This window comes from Ovis canadensis, chromosome 7 (genome assembly GCF_042477335.2).
Source record: "Ovis canadensis isolate MfBH-ARS-UI-01 breed Bighorn chromosome 7, ARS-UI_OviCan_v2, whole genome shotgun sequence".
Lineage (NCBI taxonomy): Eukaryota > Metazoa > Chordata > Mammalia > Artiodactyla > Bovidae > Ovis > Ovis canadensis.
In genome coordinates, this window is record NC_091251.1 from 54,329,577 (window position 1) to 54,348,367 (window position 18,791).

The window sequence follows — 18,791 nt, forward strand, 5'->3', positions numbered from 1 at the left end:
GGTACATTGGTCCTTATTGGCAAAAATGTCTTTGTTTTCAGATAGGTCTGGAATGAAGATGGCTATTATACCATAGTAAGACATATCAATTGCTTCATCTAGTTTTAGAATTTAAAGTAATTTAGAGGTAGTTTCTCACCTCTAAATTACTGAAATCATTTCTTTCTCATTTGTTAAACAATAGGTGGTTGTACGCTGTCGATTGATCTAGTTAAAGACACATGTTTTACCAATTGGGGACTTCTTAGAACTCAATTTGATAGTAACAAATCAGGAAATACAGAGAGCATGATGGTAGAATTCTAATTCCAAAACACCAAGGAAATTTCTTCTCATTGAAACAATAATTTTGTTTTGGTGGCTTAAGTGTTCCTGGGAATATTTTTCTGGTTTGAGTCTATTAGCATGTTCCTCTGTACTGAACATATCCTTCCTTATTCTATCAAAATGCTGTTCCATGCATGCTCAATGTAGCATATGTGTGTAGACGGGATCCTATTGAGAAGCTCAGAGCAGGGCACTGGCAGGTTTCAGTTTAATACTGCCAACCTAGCCTCATTTTCATTTTTGAACTTATAACATTAAAATTAGCTTTTCAGGCTACTTGTTTTTAGCTTGGGGGAATTTTTCTTTTCTTTTCTTTAATAAGGAAAGTACAAACAAGGTTTTCAGAGAAAAGGAACTGCTATTTATGGAGCTGAGGCATTGTGTTCCCAATAATACATCCCAATTTTCTTCTACCTAAACTTCATATGGTTGGAATAAATCAGCATGTGTGACCATTTCTTATTAAGAAATGATTTATAATGATCTCAAAGGAGAATTAGTCTTTTAGTTTAATAGAAAAAGTTGAAAGACAATTGCATACCACCACAAACTAATATGGGCATCTTTTAGGGGGAGAATTTACAACTGTATTTATCTCAGTAAAATATTTTTAACAAGAAATTTCTTAGAAATGTATTTTTCACCAGGTGATGACAATTAACTCATTATATTTAAAATACTTGTTGCTCCAATAATTAAGGAAAAGGACATATATAATGAAATGAATTCTGGAGTATACTGAACCCCCGAGTAATCATCTGAAAACCAGTGAAGAGACGTGTACTATATCCAGACTCAGGGAGCAAATCCAACCCCATCATACTCACCTCTTCTATTCTCAGCACCAGGAAGAAGCACCTAGAGTTGGTGATGGGACCACTCTGCAGGATGGGGGCTGAGGGCAGCTATGGTTATTCACGGGGTTAGTAACTGAACACTAAAATGGTTAGTTTTTCTATCCTTTGATGTGAACCATTATTGATGACCCAGTTTTCCTTGAGTCCTCTTAGTCTTGAGCCATGTTCTCTATTCAGGCAAGCTTACTTAATATCCATGTTACCCAGTCATTCCATCTCTGCTCTGAGTTTTTCTTACCTGTGGTCTCCCATTCCCTACCAGCTGGGCTCTTACCTTGTACTCCTACCCCATTTTCCCTAAGAAGTTTTTAAAAAAATGTCCTACTGCTTCATGAAAACTGTCCAAATGAAGCACGAGAGAGAGAGAGAGAGAGAGAGAGAGAGAGCGAGCGAGAGAGCACTTGATCCCAGCAAGATGCTTTGTGCCTTTCTCCCTCGGCACAGGGTGCAAATGTCAGGTCAGTTGCCTATAGGTCATCTAAACCACTTGATAATACCTTAGGGTGCAGGAGTCTTAGAGGGAAGACACTTCTCTTGATATCAGCTGAGCAGCAATAATAAGCTTCCCCTTGAAATCGTCTAGGTTAGGGATCTCATGGCCTCTGGGCAGCCCCCTCCTGTTGTAGTTATTGCTTACATTGTTCTGGATATACCACTTTGGGAGCCCTACTTCTCAAGTGTAGCATTACTATCTGAGGCCATATTCAAGAGCAGTCACGGTTCCCTTTAAAAATAATCACTTTTCTGGGATAAATGGAGTTATTTCCAATTTTTCGTCTAAGGTATGGATCTCAAATCTTTACTCTCCTTATCATGCCCCTCTGGACATGTTCAAAGACATGAACCAAAGACAATAAGACAATATTGGGAACAGTAATGCTACACCCATGTTCAGCCAAATCATACCACTCACACTGAGCATACACACAGCTATGGTGTGCATTCTGTTTTATACCCTGGGATGCAGAAAGCATGTAAACCGACTTCCTTCCCTTCCCTCAAAGCACAACTACTGAGATCTGGAGAAGACTTTTCAGCCATTAATATTCTACTAGTCGTGACAAAGAGGAATTGGGTCAGTGTCTTTTTCAGAATACATGATATGAAGCTATGGTTTAGGTCATAGCTGATATTCAGGATAATCATTATTAATTTTAACACATTGGTCACTACAGAAAGACAAATAGCTCCTTAAATATTTTAAATTTCTTATGTTTTATCACATGTAGTGATCCTGTCTGCTGAAGAGCTTTAGTAAGCAAAAGCAGTTTAGCCAAAAGAACAAAAGATTGCCAGCTGAATACTGGTGTAGCAATTTTGGGCATATCAGTAACTCTGGGAGAGGGAACAGTCCCTCTCCCAGAGGGAGACTGTTTATAATGGGTATGTGTCAGGACACACTTTCCCTCAACTTGGTCAATGAGCGTCATTTTCCTCTGGTCTTTGCCTGGACTGCTTTCCCTTTCCACCTGGAACTGGCTGATTCTGGAGTTGGGGGCCTCTGCTTGAAAGAAACAATCAAGAATTATCAAAGCAAAGATTGACTGGGGATCAAACTAATTATTTACTGACTTTTGGGCTTGAGGCAAAAAAAGGATATTTAAGTGGTGTATCTCTTTTTGACTTACTGAATATTTATTTTTTCATTAGCAGACACTGTATTAGAACTGAGTAACTAAATGGGAAACACTTAGAGAAAATCTGTCTTATACTATTGATTTTTACACTTTTGAAGACAGAATTTCTCAACTGATTTCAACATGTACAGTGCACTAGAGATTTCTACGGATGTTGTAGACTCTTTGGAAGTGTGTAGTCTTTGACGTCTTAATTTTGGAATTCAAAGAGGAAAAGCAAATTGACAGGTACATTAACCCAGCTTCCTTTATGCTCGTGTAGAATTCTTAGTTATCGTCCTGTCTGGTATGAAAAGCTTCATAACTTAAGCAGCCTTTGGATACTAGTTCAACAAAATGGTTGTATTTCAGAGCAAAATAAGGCAAAATATGTCACTACGAGTTGCACAAGCAGCATTAAAGATGAGTTCCAGTTCAATTATAAATAAGCTGTAAAATAATTTGCTTTTTTGGGAGGAATTTAAAGAGACTAAGAAATGAATGAAGAAGGTGACGTTTCCTTAAATGATCTAATAAGTACCCCAAGTCACAATTATGTCCCACTGGTACATAATTTACAATGAAAGGTGGTATTTTAATCTTCCTTAAGTGTGGCATTAATTGCAGTTGAGAAGTGAGAAACAAATCTGTTTTGAAAATCTCCTTTTAAAAGAAGGAATGAAACACCCTCTTTCCACCCTGGGACAGTTGTACACTCTGTCACCAAGTCCTCCATTCCAATTTAGAACATCAGGGCATTATTTATAAGGAAACTGTTAATACAAAAGATTGGGTGCAAAAGATTCCAAAGGACTAAACTGCTCTCCAGAGGGTCAGATAGAAAGTGCATTCCCCAGAAGCAAAAATAAGGTTTGGATCCAATTCAGTCCTATGAAAAATCAGTTAATTCACTGGGATGTCACACATGTCAAAATTAAAAGGAACAAAATCTCTTTTTTCTCTGGGCTTTGAAAGCTATCATTATGCCTCTCACTTTGGATTTCGTAAAATCTACCCAAATTTGTTCAGGTATGATTTACCTACCTTGAAGAATTTGTCCTGGAAATGCATATTCTTCTAAGTAAACACAATTTTAGGGGGAGGTGGTGGGCTGATGCTCAGAGTCAGAGAGAGTAAAGCACAGGCAGACAGGAAATATCTCCAGTGGACCGTATACTGTTCTTTATTTGATCCTTTATTAACTATTCCTATTAGTGTTGAATTTTCAGTATCACAGGCAGTCTCTAAGAACCACCCTGGAGGATACAAGAGGTGGCTACACTTGTTTATAGCATTTGCTGAAATAATTAACAGCTTTCAGCAGTAATTTTGAAGAAAACCAGGGTGTATTAATTGTAAAGAATTTACAATTCTAAGTTTACAATTCTGTTCTAAGTTTAAAGTGTTAGAGACAAACAACCCTCTGCGCCCCCCAAACAAAAACAAAACCCTGAAGTCCAGAAAGATTAAGGAACTCATTTAAGTCACACTACCAGCTGTGATGTGACTGGATAAGGACACAGGCAGATCAGTTCCTGGTGGATACAATTTTGGGGGTGGTAAGGTCATTGCTCTCTTTTGTGCCTTGGAAATGTATAAAATGTAAGGTTGATGCTATAGGCCATGGGGCATGTATTGGTGGTCTCAGGGGTGACCCAGCTTTGTGCAGCTGATCTAATTATCATTCTCCAAACCCTGCATTATACTGAGGATGAATCTTTCTTATCTATATATAGAGTAGTTCTGGGACTGTGGTGGATACAGATTGAAAGGCAAACACATCACTCTACCCTTTGGGATTCTGGCCACATGGGATGGGTAGGCTGAGAGCAGATGAGGTTCTTTTTCTCCCACAAGGTTACATCTTCTCCTGTGGGATGGGTGGGGGATGTCTTAGTGCAGCAAGGTTTAAGAGTACAGTAGCTACCCTGGCCCCAGATTACTTAAAGTATCTGCAAAGAGATTGTGAACAAAGGCATCTGGGGTCAGGCTGGGCCTACGTTCTGCCTACATTCTGCCTGCATCACTGACTATTCTCTGGGTTATTTCCTATGATGTGTGGGAGAAGGCGCTATCACACTTGAAAGGGAACTGTGATGCTGAGAGTCTAATGGGGGAGAAAAGGGCATTTTAATCTTTATGAATAACCTCTTCTATGTCCCTTTTTTAGAAAGCAATTTCTAAGATATCATTTTAAGAATCCCAACCCTTTAGTTGTCATTAGATAAAACAATCCTGGAAAGTGTTGGGCAGGTGGCTCCTGTGGATGTTCAAGAAAGAGGATGCTTGAGAGCACATTTCCTCTGTGCTCTGAGCTCCTGTGTGTGGGCAGTGCTGGAATTTACAGCCCTATCTAGAGCCTGATTCTCTCATGATCACTGATTATTCGTCCCACTTGGCCTAACAGTCAAGATCTGGAGGGCTGAGAGCTTCTGTGAATAAGTAGCTCTTTGGTTTCGACCTGAGCAGGGCTCCCAGTTCCAGATCTCAGTTGGTGGGGGTCCTTCCAGGACCTCAGAGATGCAGCTCTGACATCCTTTTCCTTCCCAGGCAGCAACTGGCCACTGCCAGCTGAAAAATGTCCACGCTGGGAAGAACCTCAGCCTGGGCAGGTGTGTGTATGTGTGTGTGTTAAGGAATGACAGCCATTCCCACATCTCTTTCTTAAAGTAGGAATATTATTCTTTAGAACAAAACTCTAATGTGACTCTTTGAAAGTGTTAAAAGTCCTATCGCTGCCTGGGGTTTCTGGATGAATACGTGAAGCAGCTACACAGTACTGCTTCCACAAGCTGTTTTCAGACATTTAGCAAATAGACTTAGGATAGTTTTCTCTCTTTCCCTCCTTTTGGTTGAGTGCAAATAGCACTGTTCTAATGTCAGCATCAAAATGTACTGCGCTGGGCATTGGAGCTGAAAGGCTTGGGCCTGACACATCATTTATCCTCTCCTGGGCTCCATATGTAGAGTGGGAATAACAACAATAATATTTTCCTCCCAGAGTGTGGTAGGCAGAATAATGACCTGCCAAAAAAAAATGTCCATGTCATAATCCCCAGAATCTGTGACTATGTCACCTGATATGGCAAAGGGAACTTTACAGATGTGAATAAATTAAGGATCTTGAGATGGGAGATTATCCTGGACAAGCAAGGTGGGCCCAAGGGATTTAATCACAAGGATCCCTTGTAAAAGGAAAACAGGAGGATCAGAGTCAGAAAGAGATTGGAAGATGCTATGCTGCTGGCTTTGAAGATGGAGGAAGAAGAATGAGTCAAGGAATATAGGTGGTCTCTAGAAGCTGGAAAAAGAACAGAACAGATTCTTCCCTAGAACCACTTCCAAGGAATGCAGTCCTGCTGATGCTTCACTTCTAGCCCAGTGAAACCCATTTAAGATTCTGACCTCTAGAATTGTAAGGTGAAAAATTTGTGTTGTTTTAAGCTACTAACCTTGTTGTAATTTGTTAAAGCAGCAATGAGAAACTAAAACATAGGGTAAATCTGGAATGCTACAGCAAGAGAACAGAAGAGAGGTTTAGACACTAGTGATGGGTACAGAGGTACAAAGTCTATATAGTGGTCTTAGAATAAACAGAAGAGAATCTTTATGTTTTCCTTAGGCCCTTACAGAAAATGGACTGCATTTATACAATTCCTCCACTGAATTTCAGTATCCTAAAAATATTTGCTGACTTTCACATTGCTGTCATTTTTACAGAATCTTTTAAAGGATAATGAAGAAAGTTCTTAGAAGCTCTACACAAAATGAAGTAGGGCTTATTATCATAGTATTTGGTGAGGGGAGAGGGAAGTACTTACATTCCATAAAGCCTTGTGAGATATACTTGAATACCCTGTTACCAAGAGTTCCAGAATATATACTGACTTTTAAATGTATAATGTGGAAATCATTCTAAAATACATTCGTACTTTCTGACTTTCTTAATCTGAGCATATGCACCAAGAACATTCGCTTTTGATTTTTTGGATTTTTCAGTTTTTCCAGTTCCTCTCTTTGGTCAAGGTTGCCAATAGCCTCGATTCACTTTTATACCAAATTCTTCTTCTCTCCTCTAACGTGATGCCTCCAATCTGCTGCACTCTTTGCAAATGGGTCAATGAACTCAATGGAATTGTGGGTAAACTAAGAGTAAGTGAGAGCCAAGGGACACCAAGGGCTCTGCTGTGAGAACATCACAAAAGCTTCTGTATCTTTTTTTTTTTTGTTTACCAATCATAGGTCATTGTTGCTTATATCTTGATTCTAAGATGACTACCCACGTTGTAGGGTGGATATCTTGGTTCTGGAGAGATGGGGGGGGGGTACTGTAGATTTTTGCCACCCTGAGCCAGGTGCCATGAGATTCAGGGAGGAGGAAGAATAGAGCCCATAAACTCTAGGGCAGGGCCATGCTATGCATACCTGTGATCATGAAATCAACTGCCCAGTTAATGTTTTTGAGAGAATGAGGATTCTTTTGCAAAGTCAGCTCAAGGCATATTTTGAAGTCTTTGCCTTGCATACAGTTATTCCTTCTGTTTAGATTTCTCTCTCTCTCTCTGAGAAGTCTTTCCTTCCCTTTATATCATACTCATTTTCCCTTCAGGATGTTGTATTTCATGCCACTATTAGATGTAAGACAATCATATTTTCTATGAAAATATGAATTAAAAACTTTCTCTTAGAAACGTTTTTACTTTTAGAAGAAGCTGCTTGTTAGTTGAAATTAAACTCTAAATACTAGAATTAAGGTGATATTAAAAATGGAATAGCTCATACCTTTCTTGTGTAAAATCTGGAAGCAATTTGCAAACATAGATCAAGAGTCTTTAAAATGTTCATATTCTTTAGTAATTCTTAGAATGTGTCCAAGGAGCATGATCTTTTTATGCAAAGGTTTGTATTTTTTGCACAGAAGGTGCAACTCTCTGTGCTTTAATTTCCTGAAGGATTGGTGAGCTGCAGCTTCTTTTCTGTTGAGAAGGCTGCATGAAGTAGCTCTGAGAGCTGAGGGGAGTCAGGGAAAGATCTTTTACCAGCCAGATAATAGTATTAGTGAATTATTTGAGTGCTAGGAATATTATCTTTGGTCTATCTTTATTTTTTTCTCCAGATTTGAAACAAAGGGGAAAAAAGTACACAGTCTGTTTAGATAGGTAGGAGAAAAGTAGGGGGAAATAAACAAAAATTTTCTGTCCTATTCTCACCCATGTCTAAATTTTTTTTGGCAGGAGAATAGACTTCAAGACACAGAATAAGCCTGAGGACTTTATTAACAGAGCCTTGTTATATAATATTTTAAATAAATACTCTTTTGCAGATGGTTTCAGAGACTGTCCCACAGCCATCACAGATATTAAATGAATCATTTAGAAATATATATATATATATATATATATATATATATATATATATAACCAGGCTATGGGCCTTATTTTAAAATTTCATTAAAATTCTTAACTGCCTACAGTTAAGCTTCTTCTTCAGTCAGGATACTTTGGTTTAGATCTGTAGCTGGCCTTATTCTCATGGCAGTTTTAAGTCCATTCCCAAGAGCTTTGCTTTTAGGGAACTAACTAGACTTGAATTCATGTAATAATGTGTTTTCCTTTCCTTATCTCTTTTGGTAACACATTCTTATTGTTTTCCTGATTCCCTTATACAAATCATGTCTTCCTTATGGTCCCTTTTCCTTTTCTCACAGTGTTTATCACAACTTGTAAATATGCAATACTTGTGTGTCTATTTAAGGCCTGTCTCTCTTCCTAGACTGTGAACTCCGTGACATCTGGGGTGACCTCTGCTCAACCTTGTATACCCATATCATAGCATACAGCAGACACTTATCAAATAATGCCCAACAAATAGACAAATATATTTGCTTTTGAAAAAAAAAAAGGTAAGAATTCACAACGAACAATGTGGACCTTTGCTCTCCCCCACATAACGTTTTACCTTTAGGTCAGCAGAAGGTTTTGTGATAGTTCAAAGGGTAAAGTGACAAGTGATTTCAACCTTGGACTAAATGCATGAAAATACAAGTTAGACTTGCTATCACATATGCAACTGTACCCTTCTGTGATACAGACTTTTTATTTTGAACCTTGGAAAGGGGTTAATTCTTGCCAAAAAGAACATAAAAGATTTTGTTAAAGTAGAAAGCAAACCAACCATCCCACCCACAAGAGCAGCAAAGAAAAAAACCTCAAAAGTGAACCTTTTCAGGAATGGTAGGAAATGAGGTTAATAAAGTATAAATTCATTTAATGTTATCAAAACTCTGTTAACAGCATTTTCTCATTGATTTCTAAAAAACAAAAATGAGGTATAATTCTTTAGGTCTATATTTTTCTCAATGGTTACAGATTGATCAAATCTCTCTCTCTCTCTTTTTTAACAAGCTATTTGCTATGTTATTTCTTGCTTTCTAAATCTTGTCTTACGGTTGTAATGAATTAGAATGAGGGAGAAACAAATAGAACAAACCAAAGTTATGGAGAAAGTATGTGTGTGAACTTTATTTCATCATGAGAAAATCACTTCTGTGCAGTAACAGAGAATACTGACATCTACACGATGATAGGGTGTTCTTTGTATTTAGATACATACCTTATATTTGTACACAATATATAAAATTCATGGAGGAAATTAATTTCTACAGTACAGTTTCTTTGTTGGAAGAGGACTTGTTCCGTTAGTTTCTTTTAGAAAATGACCCCCAGTTCTGTGACTGTGGTACCAAGGATCGCAGTTCCAATCCTGTAATTTATTAGACACCATAATCTTATGAACATTAATCGAAACTTAGAAACTACATCCTCCTGCAGGATGAAAAGAGAGATGTAAGTGCTCAGGCTGCTATGTTGTAACTGATTTTAGCAGAATAGTATGATTTCCATGATGCATTATGAATAGAAATAGTTTTCCCTTAGGTCTGGTGAACAAAGATTAACAACATTGCTACAAATTGTCTGCCTGCTCTGATGGCATGCACTTCACTCTTTAATCAAACTGTTGTATACACACATGGGAAACCAGGCCATCCCCCGTGAGGCCCTTCTGCATGGCACCTAGGAAGGCTCCTGGAGGGCTTTAGCACTTAGCTTTGGGAAGGCAATTGCTCTCAAGCTGGTAATTCTCCTCCCAGAGAGAAGCTGCCAAAATGAGGGTCCCAGAGGAGGCTTAGCTACCACATCCCTATAACCCGAGTCAGGGTAGGTCACGTGGGTTTGTCCCTTTCATTGAATTCTTCTCTTTGAGTAGCATCACTCAGACACACAAGTGCTCCCTAAGTGTGGTTTTCACAGCTAGGGGCCTTGCAACCTTGCCGTGGGATTTAAGTTGTGCTTGTTTTTAACCATGTGAACCATTTTAGAGGGTGACCGGCACATGCTGAGGTTTGTGGGAAGTGGGAGAAAACGCCACCACAGTTCTTTCAGCTAACATTTTGAATGTGAACAAAATCAACAGAATTAGCTCTGCAGAGGGAAGTTATGGAGAATGCCATGGGACGGGGGTGGCTCCTGTGATTAAAATGACACCCAGAAGGTCGGAAAATGCTTTGGCACCGACCACAAATTCCTCACCATAGGTTGAATTTCATGTATAATGATTGCTTTTAGAGTGAAAATGTGAAGTGGCTCAGAGGTTATACCTGGCCATCAAATCCAAGCCCCTCTCCTGAGATGGGTGGCTTGCCTCTGATGACCAAGATATTTACAGTATAGCCAAGAGGCAAAAGTTTTCTAGAGATGGACCTGTGCAGAGGGCCCAGGCAGGCTAACCAAGCCTAGAGGGACTGGCAGAGGTGAGAATGGCCAGGTAATGCCGGGGTGCTGGTCTCCTCCTGTCTGGTGCCCACAGGGAGCCTGGTCCTGGTGCATGAAGGTTAACCAGGAGTGGCCAACAGGCCCTCTTGGCACAGCCCTGGGCCCCATACCCCTTGGAAACACATTCAGTTGGATAAATCCACAGCTGGAAAAGACCTTGGCCCCACCCTCAGACACGAGCAAGTGCTACAAAGCAGTTTAGAATCCTCTGGGCAAAACTGGCCAGTGACTTGTGTCGTGGAGAATGGGAGCCTGCCCTAGAGCCTAGGTAACATTCGCCTCACACACCGCGGCACATTCAGGCCTTCACTTGTCAGCTTCTTCCGCTGTAGCTTATTTAGAGTGTTATCAAAGGAAGCCGCCGGCCCAGGCCTTTGGAGCTGCTGCTGTGGACACTTTGGTCTGATCCCGTCCACACACCATGAGCTCTCTAAATGCAGGAGAGAAACAGCGGCTCTGTGCCAGAATGCAGGGCAAGTCATGGAAACACTTGTGAATGTGGGCAGTGGTGGGGTTACCTCCGGGCTTGCCAGCCATTCTAGATGCCTCGCAGTTCTCGCTCTGAGGGATACTGCTGAAGGGCCTTACCCTCGGACGTCTGCAGGACCAGCGTCTTGCTGTACTGGCTGACTCCTGTTTTGTTGAAGGCCTTGATGCGAGCATTGTATGTGCTGTTGAAGTGAAGACCATCCACCGTGCACATGGTCTCCTTTCCAACATATACTTCCTGTGGGTCAGAAAAGATCGGGCCACCATTTAACTCTAAACTTGGCTCAGACAGTAAAGAATCTGCCTGCAGCGCAGGAGACCTGGGTTTGATCCTGGGGCTGGGAAGATCCCCTGGAGAAGGAAATGGCAACCCACTTCAGTACTCTTGCCTGGAGAATTCCATGGACAGAGGAGCCTAACAGGCCACAGTCCATGGGGTCACAAAGAGTCAGACATGACTTAGCAACTAATACAATACTTTGTTCTAAGTTATTCAGGAGGCAAGTGTTGCAGGATGGATAAGAGAAGGTGCTTTGGGGTCCACCTGATCTGACGCATCCTGTGAAATACTGGGCTCTGAACTGACCTCTTTTAGCTTCAGTTTCCTTCTCTGTAAAACTGGGACAAAAATACCTATCTTATGAGGTTGGTGTGTAGATTATATAAGGTCATATGTGCAAACTGACTAGCGTAGTGCCTTGTATTTAGCATGGGTCTGTCAGCTCACTGAATGCTAGTTATTAGCAAATAGGGCTTCAAAGATTAAAACCGGGTATTTGGGGTCACAGGAGTCAGACAAGACTGAGCGACTAAACCACCACCACCACAGATAGCACTATCCTTATTAAGCTGGCATAATATATTATATATAATATGATATAATATATTCAGTATATTATACCTACTGAGCTCTTTATTCACCAGTATGATTTATATTTAAAAAACAGGTTTGGAAACATGAATGTGGTCTCTCCGGTATGTTTATAATCCACTGATAGCTTCAGGAACTGGCACAAAGATGACATTCAAAGCAAAAGAGTTTCGAAGTGCAGGAAGGGAAATCATGACTTTTCAGATTTTTCCTCATAGTACAGAGGGAAGAGGGAGGAAACAGGGAAGGGAGGAAGAGTGATATTTCAAAAGTTTAAAATAAATACCAGCATAATGCATCGTTAGCATAGGTTAGGTATTTACCTCCCTCTTTAGCTGTACATGTTGCAACATTATGCTGATGTAATAAGTAAAGATAATTTGAGCCCCAAGCACAGCCTAAAATTGACAGCTCCTTAGGGGGAATGCAAGGAAGACTGGCGGCTGGGGCTTCAGTATGCTAAGAATTTTATATGAATGATTCAAGTGGCTCTTAACATCAATGCATGAGGCACATGTTATCATTATCATCTCCTTTTTACAAATGAGGACCTGAAGGCTCAAAGAGGTGAGAAATGGGCACAGTCCCACAGCTTTAGGGGCGCGGTCGGGGCTGGAAGGCAGGCAGCCTGACTTCAGAGCTTGCAGGACTGCAGGTACTTTCTCTTCAGAAGGGAGGGGCAATTTCTATTCCGGGACTCCTTCATCCTTCTTCGATGGGACAAGGATGAAGGCCTCAGATGAAGGGTGTGCAGGCCCTGCTGGGTTGGGTCTGAGGCTCTGAGTTGGGTCCTCTGTGGTCGTCACCAGTTTGGTTAAGAAGTAGGTTTGGCAACCCACTCCAGTATTCTTGCCTGGAAAATGCCATGGACAGAGGAGCCTGGTGGGCTGCAGTCCACGGGGTGGCAAAGAGTCTGACTTTGCGGTTAAACCGTCAACCATCAGGTTCTCCACTTACCCGGAACTGACCGCCGTTGCCGTCATCCAGCTCCAGAATGTATCCTTCCGCGGGCACCGTGGACAGAGGCGGCTGTTTCCAAGACAGCGTGGCGCTGTTGTTGTGGGTGCAGCAGTCCTCCAGCTGCAGGATGGGAGTCGCTGGGACTGGAGAGGAAGCTAAACAGAAATTAGTGTAACCCTGACTTCTGTGGAGCTGTCAACACGTCAGCATCTAGGAATGCTCAACACCCACTTGTAAACAAGTGGCTGGACTAAGTTTCTAGCCTGGGGAGCGAGGGGACCTGAGTAGGATCTGCCTCACAGAACCTCCAGGCGTGGCAATGTTTCTTCACTGGTGCCTTTCCAAGCTCACAGCAGCGTTTCCTACCTTAACCAGAGAGGAGACGACTGCTGTATTCTCATCCACTTCAGCTTGGAAGGCCTCACCTCTCAGGGTCACCCACTTCAGCTTGGAAGGCCTTACCTCTCAGGGAAATGTTTCCTGTGGTGTCTGGATTTCCCACCTTGCCCACTAAAGCCTTTTATAGTTCATCTATAACATGGTTGATACATGTATCGTAAAGTTATTCTGAAACTTAAACTGCATTTAATAAAATGGGGACTGCCTATGCCGAGAAACAACTCTGAAACCACTACGTACATGTCTAAGTTTCTTTCATTTTTTATTAGTGATTCCACTTAAGATTTTGTGCACATAAGTAGCTATAGCTGTGGATTTTTGAAAATTTGGTACCAAGGAATACAAAAGTGATTTCTCAGTTTTTAAACTTCTGAGGAATTTGACAGCATTCTTTCCAGGTAGCTATGCCTTGAAAATGGCACTAGCCCAAGTGTGTTTTTGTGTTGGTGTTTAGCAGTCAACTGTGAGCCGGAGAATACTATGGGAACAGATGGGGGCTAGCAGGGAGGGTCAGAGTGTCCTCCTGACCTTGTGAAAACCTGTCACAGTGTTACTAGTCTCAATACCCCCTCCCCCTTCTGTGCTGAGTCTTGTATGAAACCTGCAGATTAAGAGCGCCTTCAATCATACAGACATACAAATATCAGGGAATGAATAATCCTAGTTCCTAAGGTATGAACTCCGTTGATGAATCTGGGAGCAGTGTTTTCACTAACTGCTTAAAAATTGTTTTCAGCACTAAAACACGGTTTTATTTTTGTAGCACTTTTAACATAGGAAAGAATGGTTTGGACCACGTCCAGGGACATTCAGATGAACAAATGTTAATTGTGGAATACCTGGTATGCTATACCAAAACTGAACTCAGACTGTCATGCCCTAAATTAAATCTGTTCCTTGCCAGTCACCCCAACTAAGAAGAGAGTTACTTTAACAGTGGCTTAGAAAAAGGTTTTATGGTGGATAACCTAGAAAATAAAAGAAGGGACTAGAATATAAAAGATGTAAAGGTGAAGCAGGTCTATTATACTTAAGAAGGCTGATACATTACAAGAAAACCATGTCTAAGTTAACACATCAAACAATTAAATCAAAATTATGACTGGTGAATTGGAGGTCATCAGCTTATGAAAGGAAATCCTGTTTCGAGTTTCAAAAAGAATCTTATCAGAGAACAATGGCTTTGCAGCCTCAGAGGTCCCAGAACATCTAGATTTGGAGGAAATGCACTGCTTTAGGCTTCCCTGGTGGCCCAGATGGTAGAGAATCTGCCTGCAATGCAGGACACCCAGGTTCAATCCCTGAGTTGGGAAGATCCCCTGGAGAAGGGAAGTGCTACCCACTCCAGTATTCTTGCCTGAAGAATTCCATGGACAGAGGAGCCTGGCAGGCTACAATTATGCCGTCAAAAAGAGTTGAACACGACTGATTAACACTTTCACTTTCATTCACTAAATAGACTACAGGACTGACTGGAAGAGGCGGCAGAAGACAGAACTCCTTTGAATGATTCTATACATAATAGATATCATCTAGGAACCTGTTCCCCTGGAGGAGGGCATGGCAACCTACTCTGGTATTCTTGCCTAGAGAATCCCCATGGACAGAGGAGCCTGGTGGGCTATAGGCCATGGGTCTCAAAGAATCGGACATGACTGAGTGACTAAGCACATCACAGAAACCTGTTACTTAACTGGAGGTTAATTTAAGGTCACTATTTCAGTTAGAAACTTACTTTGTCATTTAAATTTTTTCTATAGTAAAAGAATACCTCTTAACATATTAACAGTGGAGTAAAATCTGACCCTGAATACCCTTTAGAAGGGCTGATGCTGAAGCTAAAGCTCCCATACTTTGGCCACCTGATGTGAAGAGCTGACTCAGTGGAAAAGACCTGATCCTGGGAAAAATCGAAGGCAGAAGAGGGTGAGAGAGGATGAGATGGTTAGATGGCATCACTGATTCAATGGACATGAACTTGGGCAAATGCCAGGAGATGGTGAGGGACAGGGAAGCCTGGTATGCTGCAGTCCATGGGGTCATGAAGAGTCAGACACGACTTTGCGACTGAACAGTAACAACAAAATCTGATACATTTAAGCAAACCATTCTTCAAAGGGCTTCTAGAGACAGGCAATGAGTCTCCCTGAAGGGCCTTCCATAAAATAACAACTCCTTGGACTTTCTTTATTTCATTATATGCCTTATCAGTCTTCATTTTCCCTTTTTTCATGTTTCAGGCAAGTCTACATTTCACCAGTTTTAAAATCAACAAATAAGATCCAGAAAATGGTTTCAACTTGAATCACACAAATGCTTTCAATGTCTCTGATAAGAAACTCAAATTTCCCACTTAGTCATAGGTATAATTAAAAGATTCATCAAAATATAGTGTCATGTGTAATTAAAACATGTGAACTTCATTTGTAAGTACTCGGTGCGATACACTTTCAAAGGACAAGGAGCTAGAAAAAAGTCTAACTGGTCTCTAATCTTCAGATCTTAACACTATCCCAAATTTAAACAAATGAACAAAACAAACAAAAAAAGCAAATTAAGAGAGAAAGAGAGAGGAAGAGAGAGAGATGGAAGGAACCTGGGAACATCTGCATGTGTCTAAATCTATTTCTCAATGTGCTGAGAATTGTTTTTTCTTTTTCCTTATTTACCCCAAAGTGACATTGCATATAAAAGGAAATGTGATAAAATTACAGTCTTGTTAACAAAGACTAAGGCTGGCATTTCAGAACAAGAGATTTTATACTGGGTTTTATATCTTTGTTACCCCTCTTCAATTTATTAGGTATAAAATAAATGGTTTACAAGAATCCAGAGTATTTTCAAATTGATTTATCTTATGCTTTGGAAATGGATAGCATTACAGTTGCTGGGCTGAACTCTGAGAGAAAAGGTTTTGTTTTATTGAAATTCCTATAACTGGAGCTACCATAACTGTCTTAACACATTCATGATCATTCCTGGACATCTTTATTTTCCCTAAATAACTAGTTTCCCCTGATCTGATGAGAATTCTAGTACCCAGTATCCTCCTAGACTGTGAAATCAAGTTTCCGGCTAAAAATTCGCTTAGACACAGAATGGTAGCTGTTCTTACTGACTTCCTTGGGGTCTGGAGGAGCCTCATCTCAAAATTAAATTCTGCCACTGTGGCCTGTTCATACCAAGGTTTTCAAAAGTCTTACCTTTTTAAGGTCATTCTAGTGCAAATGATCTCTCATGATTTTCATATTTACTTACTTTTCTCTCTAACCCTTCAGACTGACAGCCCTCACACCATCTCGAATTCCTCTGTGCGGGATAACAAGAGTGTGGTGAGGACAAGGGGCAACAGGGAGCTGTGCAGAGCCGCGAGAACATGTGCGAGGTGGAAACACTGCCGAGGGCCAGGCTGTGGGGAGGAGCTTATGCGTCCACGCATTTAACTTTCAACACCAGCCCACAAGGTAGGTACTGTGATGATCTCTATTTGTAGACAAGGGAACTGAAACACAGGAAGGATTCAGGGTGAGGCAGTGGCAGAGTGGGGTTTTGACGCCCAGCAGGTTGGCTCCCTGGGCTGGATGTTTACATCACTGCCTCTCCAGTCTGGGGCTCAGGAATAGTGAATTAGAGGGAGAGTGCAGGCCTAATTCCAAGAGCAGTGTTTCTTCTCAGTCCCTATAATGTGAACGATAAAGCTTCTCAAGAATTGCTGGTATAGATGATAATAGTTCACCTTCAGAGCTGTAGTGGCTGGGAGAGCAGCTTTACTGTCATCATCTCCGAAGGTTCCTTTGTGGACTGTCATTCCTTTTTATGATGGTTGAACAATACAAATAGCATCTGAGGAAGGTTTAGACTTCAGCACAAGAATGGGCTGTTTCTGGAAAGCTGGCATCAGTACTTTGCTGAGGATAAACTTGCACACAAGGCTCTGAGGACATGAATTCCAGGCCCCCAGAGCATGAACAGATTTCATGCAACTTCCCACATGTGGGGGCTTCCCTGGTGGTTCAGTGGCAAAGAATCTGCCTGCAATTCAGGAGATGCAGTTTCGATCCCTGAGTTGGGAAGATGCCCTGGAGAAGGGAATGGCTACCCATTCCAGCATTCCTGCCTGGGAAATCCCATGGACAGAGGAGCCTAGTAGGCCACAGTCCATGGGGTTGCAAGAGTTGGGCACAACTTAGCGACTAAACCACCACCCCATGTATGCTCATCCCTATCTCTGCCAAACCCCTGGGTGTTCTTTTTCCGTGATCTATAGGAGAATCTGTTTAGATCACATTGTCCTTGCCCATGACCTCGGTGCATATTCAGGGCTTTTTAACATTCAACATGAATTAATGGAGATAAATGTGTCCTTAGGTGAGTAGAGGCACTCAAGAGATTGATATCTGTTGGTCTATGTGTTAAAAAGGCTTGATGGACTGTCAGGTCAATGTATCACCCAGGGTCAGAATGAACACCCTGACATCTGGCGTTTTATTTCAGCGCTAACTCATGAACTTTGGGATACTTTGTGTCCTTAAAAATTCTGGGGTAATAATATTTTTCTGGGAGAGAGTACGTATCTGGAATCTATCCTGAGCCAAGCAACAGAGCCCTTGATAGACTGGCAAAAAAGATATGAAAATTTCCTTCCCATGACCAGGTAAAAGTTGAAAATAGCAATTTAGGATTAAGGAAAAAAAATGTTTCTATTACTCTATAATAAAAACAGAAAACAAAGTTTAATTGGTTGTTGTCTACAAAAGAAAATCCTGAGAGATCAAATACCACTCCCAGTAGTCTGGAAAGAGGGTAAGATGATTTTCTAATCAAAATGCAACCGGAAAAAGGCCCTAACATTTTGTGATGTTTGAACAAAGAGGGTACCAACATTCTTCACTCAGATCTCAATTGCTTGAGGGGGATATGGAATCCAAAAGAGCAGATCAGTTAAATCCTTAGCTAATAAGAGAATAATTTTAGACAATGCATTTTAGTTGAGTAGCAGATGCTGTGAGAATATTTTAAAATGGGCAAGAGACCTATCTTCTCTGATGTTAAAAAAAAAAGGCACCTGAGATAAAATTTCAAAATCTGAGAGATTCTCAAATTTTGAGTCAGGAAGTAGACAGATATTTTAGTTGTAAGTTTGCGTCACAGACTTAAATGCCTATTTCAAGTAACTTTGAAAATATTAAACTTTCTACTAATCCACTTAGCACAACTAGAAATTATATATTAAAACCAACATATTGTTGGTCTTACAATGGTCAGATTAACACCATTTCAAGTGCTGCTTAAATTTGGCTATTATTACATGGATATGAGGGTGCAATTTCTTGAGATATTTTTCCTGACTGTGAAGCTCAGTTTGCTAAACTGAGTATGAATATCCTAAGAAAATAAAAAGACCAACAATACACTAGGCATGGTTGTGTATGTGCTAACA

General features: G+C 40.8%; 1 protein-coding gene across 9 annotated transcripts in view; it reads right to left on the minus strand.

The window, feature by feature from the left end:
• The window catches only part of TRIM9 (tripartite motif containing 9), a 122,296-nt gene that overhangs the window by 12,778 nt on the left and 90,727 nt on the right, over positions 1–18,791 (minus strand). For 3 of the 9 annotated variants that reach the window (XM_069596146.1, XM_069596144.1, XM_069596149.1), the window contains exons 6-7: positions 12,950–13,095; positions 11,221–11,359 (exon numbers count right to left, since the gene is read on the minus strand). In XM_069596146.1, the coding sequence (XP_069452247.1) occupies positions 11,221–11,359; positions 12,950–13,095 (285 nt within the window). Of the gene's footprint in view, positions 1–8,875; positions 8,880–9,294; positions 11,360–12,949; positions 13,108–18,791 lie in introns of those variants that run through there. The other 6 variants (XM_069596145.1, XM_069596143.1, XM_069596142.1 and 3 more) reach the window with 3 other exon arrangements.